This window comes from Protobothrops mucrosquamatus, unplaced genomic scaffold, assembly GCF_001527695.2.
Source record: "Protobothrops mucrosquamatus isolate PMUCROS unplaced genomic scaffold, P.Mucros_1.0 scaffold1470, whole genome shotgun sequence".
Classification (NCBI taxonomy): domain Eukaryota; kingdom Metazoa; phylum Chordata; class Lepidosauria; order Squamata; family Viperidae; genus Protobothrops; species Protobothrops mucrosquamatus.
Window position 1 is genome coordinate 247223 of NW_015387648.1, and position 4661 is coordinate 251883.

At 31.4% G+C, this 4661-nt stretch overlaps 1 protein-coding gene across 1 annotated transcript in view; it reads right to left on the reverse strand.

Annotated features, from left to right (window-relative positions):
• The window catches only part of AKT3 (AKT serine/threonine kinase 3), a 63401-nt gene that overhangs the window by 38370 nt on the left and 20370 nt on the right, over positions 1-4661 (reverse strand). Inside the window, exon 5 of the mRNA XM_015822124.1 lies at positions 1104-1172. Coding sequence (XP_015677610.1) covers positions 1104-1172 — 69 coding nt within the window. The remainder of the gene's footprint in view (positions 1-1103; positions 1173-4661) is intronic.

Genomic DNA, 4661 nt, shown 5'->3' on the forward strand with positions numbered 1-4661 from the left:
TGGCATCTTTAGATTTCTGTTATTTTCCCTTTCTGTAGGAACTATTTGCTCCTTTGGGATGTTACCTGATAGAATTTCCCATTCTTTCTGGGAAATTTTATTCTTAAATATTTGAAGCCATTTTATCTAACCTAACTCCCAGCAGAATTCATTAAGATCCACTTTCTTAAGTTACCAAAGATGTAACAATAAAATTCCATTGCATTAATGATAACTCATTCATTCATAAACTTTGTTAATTAAATATTTTGCTATATGATATAAATCCGAGCAACTTTGTTCATATGCATTGGGAATTCAATAGCAATGTTATTCCAACAATTCCTAAAAATGGGATTTCTCTACAAGTTTTGTTTTTTGCATATTAATTCAATTTGTATTATCATCAGAATTTAACTTTCTCTCCCAAAGTACTCTAGAATAAAAAGTTAATTCAGAACTTGCATATCCTCACTAAAATATTTCTAATACAAGGCTTAAATTAAACAGAATTACAGAAGAAATACTGACTATGAAATAAGGATCATGGTATACACACACACACAGAGGGGGGGGACACGAGAGAAAGAGACCTTTTGTCCAGATGAATATCACTCTCTTATTTCTTCAATTGCATTTTTTTCATAAGCAAAATGTTTTAATAGAGAATTCTATGGCAAAACATAGAAGTAAATTAAAGTTTTAAAAAACTTTATAAAACAAGTGAAATTCTAATACTTTCAAAGGTAGTCTTCAGTAAATTAATATTCTGAGACTTAATAAAAGAGAAAATGTACATTTTTATATGTGATAAGCAAACACAGGGCAGAAAATTCCTTTTTAAAAAATCCAAACTTCCCTGCCCATATAATTAGGTCCTCTTAAACTTGCTGTTCATTTTGCTCACAAGGCTGACTAAGAAGTTCAATATTTTTACTTATTTTATATTTATTTAGCAAATTTATTTATTCAGCAAACTGAGAAATGCATGTGAGTAGGAAGGACAAGAGTTGGTAAAAGGAAATGTTAGAGAGATTTCAGTGATACCAAAGGACTATATTGGTAAACTTAATAGTTAAGACAGAAATCAAAGCAGCAATAACACTACTTGCTTTGCATCTTACCTCTCCTCCATTGACATATTCCATCACAAAACATAGACGATCCTTGGTCTGGAATGAGTATTTCAAAGACTTAAAAGGAAAAAAAATGCAGTTATTAAAGCAGCCTCTCTTCCAGCTATAAAGACAAAGGCAATATACAGTATAATCATTTCCATTCAATTCATATATACCTCAGTCCTATAACTATATAATCAGAAGTAATATGGGGGGTCAGTGGAATTTAACACTAGGAAAGTTCAGAACTGAAGAAGCTTCTTGGATGAGAAGTCAAACGTTTTCAAAGGAAAAAACCAAGAAAGTCCAGTTGCATTTTGAAAATACTTTGGGAAAAGGAAATGTCTTTAAAGTGTCTAATAATTAACTTTATTCCACTAGCTCAATGTATTTTGAACTTCAGCATTTATCAAAAATTCAAATTCCATTTCTACTTTCAAAAATAGATAATTTCTTTCTTCATTTTAATTTGAGAATTACACCTATTTCCCTTTCATCTTTTGTGTCCATTATTATTTTCCTGAAGGTAGCAATTTTCAAATGTCTATGAAATCAGTGTTATAACACATTTGCATTATATTGTGTTTTAACAGATATTAATAGAATAACAGAGTTGGAAGGAAACTTTGAGATCTTCTAGACCAACTCTCTGTTCAAGCAGGAAACCCTATACCATTTTGGACAAGTGATTGTGTAATCTCTTCTTAAAAATCTCTAGTGACGGAGCATCCACAGATTCTGAAAGCAAGCTGTTCCACTAATTAACTATTCTGACAGGAATTTTTTCCTTATTTCTTGATTAGTCCTGTCATTGATTAGTTTCTATCCATTGCTTTTTAATCTGCCTTTATTGTTCTGGAAAATAGGTTGACCTCCTCTTTTTTTGTGGCAATCCCTTAGATATTAAAACACTGCTATCATATCACCCTTAATCCTTCTTTTCATTAAATTAGACATAACCAATTCCTGCAACCATTCTTCATATGTTTTAGCCTCCAGTCCCCTAATCATCTTTGTTGCTCTTCTCTGCACCCTTTCTAGGGTTTCAACATCTTTTTTATATTGTGGTGACCAAAATTGGATGCAATATTCCAAGTGTGACCTTACCAAGGCATCATAAGGTGGTATTAACACTTCACATGATCTTGATTCTATCCCTCTGTTAACATAGCCTAGGACTGTGTTAGCTTTTTGGCAGCTGCAGCACACTGCTGACTCATATTTAAGTGATTATTAAGGACTCAAGGACTCCTTTCATAGTTACTACTGTTGAGCCAGGTACCACTTATTCTATGCCTGTGCATTTCGTGTTTCTTGCTAAGTGTAGAACCTTACTTTCTCATTGCTGAATTTTATTTTTTTAGATAGGGTACTGCAAGCTATTTTACTTCTCTTCTGGTTTTAATTATATTGAATAATTGTCTTAGGGGGAAAAGGATATATGATGCAAAGAAAAAATGCACCTCTCTTTACAGCAACTCATGATAAAAAACGAATTCTTCTCCGGAATCTTTTATAATTTGCAGCTATTCTAATACTATATCATGATGGTGTAAGATTAAATAAAAACACCCACAATATATATCAAAATATAAATGATGAACCCATTATCACTTTTCTTTTTTAAATAAACCCATCACTGCATATGAACTTGAAGTATCCCATCTGTTTAGTCCAGCATCATCATATTGGAGGTTAACACTGCTAAGTATTCAAAACAGAACTGTTGATGCAAATACTCTGGACCAAAAATGTCTTGGTACATTAACAACAATTGGATATGCCAAAGTAACTGACATAAACAAGACACACCATAAGGCTCTAAAGTATAATCTGTTTATTGGAAACCTTATTAAGTCTTCTCCATATAATTACAACTGTATAAAAATACTACAAGCTATTGACTCATACAGGATCATTTGAAATGTATAAATATGTGTATACATGACACAGATGGGATAAGGTATATAGATGGCAGAATCAATCTGAAAGATAAATAGCAGGTAGCTAAAAGGACATTTTCTCCACAATACTTACCCCTTCTTCTCTGCAATATGAAGATACATTTTTATCTTAAATAACGAACTCTATAAAATTACGATTCTTAATTAAATTTTCATCATTTGGGTCTCAAGATAAGTGAAATTCAAGTTGAAGGAATAAACCCTACATGAATAATTTGTAGGCAAAACCCAAATATAATCCAAGAAGCATGATAGAAACTCTTGGATGAAATTAATTTCTAGAAAATTGTCCTGAATGCTAAATACAGTCTTAATATAATGGGAAGAAAATTCAACTTTCGTGTATGAATGGTATATTTTTATTAAGAGATTTATAAGAGAAACTACTCTTCTCAAGAATATTTCAAGCAATATAAAACAGAAATATACTTACAGAAAAGCACAAAAAGAACTTTAATGGAGTTCATAACTGGTTTTAGTTGAAAACTAAATTAATAAATTTGTAATATGAGAATAGTATACCTTTTCCAAAACTATTCTACAACCAGCAGAACTTCCAGTGTAGAGGGAATGTATACATCTGGAGAATACTAGAGAACAATGAGGTGTTTCTCTAGATCCATGGCATGTTTTTCCTACATGCATATACTGGAATTGCCAGTGAAACAGCATTTATTTCATGCATCTAAATGCTTCAGTGCTATAGGGAAGTCTTTTCTATACAGGCATGGATAGTGGATATTTTTATGGCAAAATCATCTAAAGATAGTTTTACTGAAAACATGTAAGCATATAGATTAATATTAATATATACTTAAAATTATTCCACTAAAAAACCTTAAATTGTAGCAACATTTGCTTTTGACTGATACCTACAGTCCATAAAGGCAGCTTTGAATGAATGTCAAAAAGTATATTCATGACTTTTTTACCCAATGGAAATTATTTGTGCCTAGCAGTTTATATATGCAACTAATTGTCAATTTGGCTCACAAAATTGTTCAAGTGACCAAATGCCCAATACCATGAATTACAAGTCCCAAATACTATCTAGTCTAGGAATATGAGATTGCGAAGGTATCAATATCACAGTTGAAAAAGTAATTTGTACATTATTGAATAAATTGCCAAAAATAATCTCTGGGGCAGTTTTATCTAAAAAAATTGTATTGTACTGGAATTTGTGATTGTTTATGATTAAATAAAAAAATATCTTGTCTAGTAGATAGCAATAATAGAGTTATTATTGGTCTTGGTCCATCCTATATATTATAGAAAAAGTAAATTAATGCTGGAACATCTGATCTAGCTCTTGAATATGCATTATGTTTTTTCTAACAAGTCTTTATCTTGGATCGCTGATATACGTGATTTGGACTGGATCTGAAATATGTCTTTGAATTTTGATATTGTTGATTGCTCCATTTATCATCCAGTCTCTTATGCTTGCCCTCTGGGCTTCTTTGCATTCCATCTATATTTGATACTTTGCTATCTTGCCATCTCAACAAGAATACTAGCTAGCTGTAAAACCTATTTATATGTATAAATCAATTCCATCCAATATAGCTCAGGGATACCCATTTGTTTTTGATGAGCA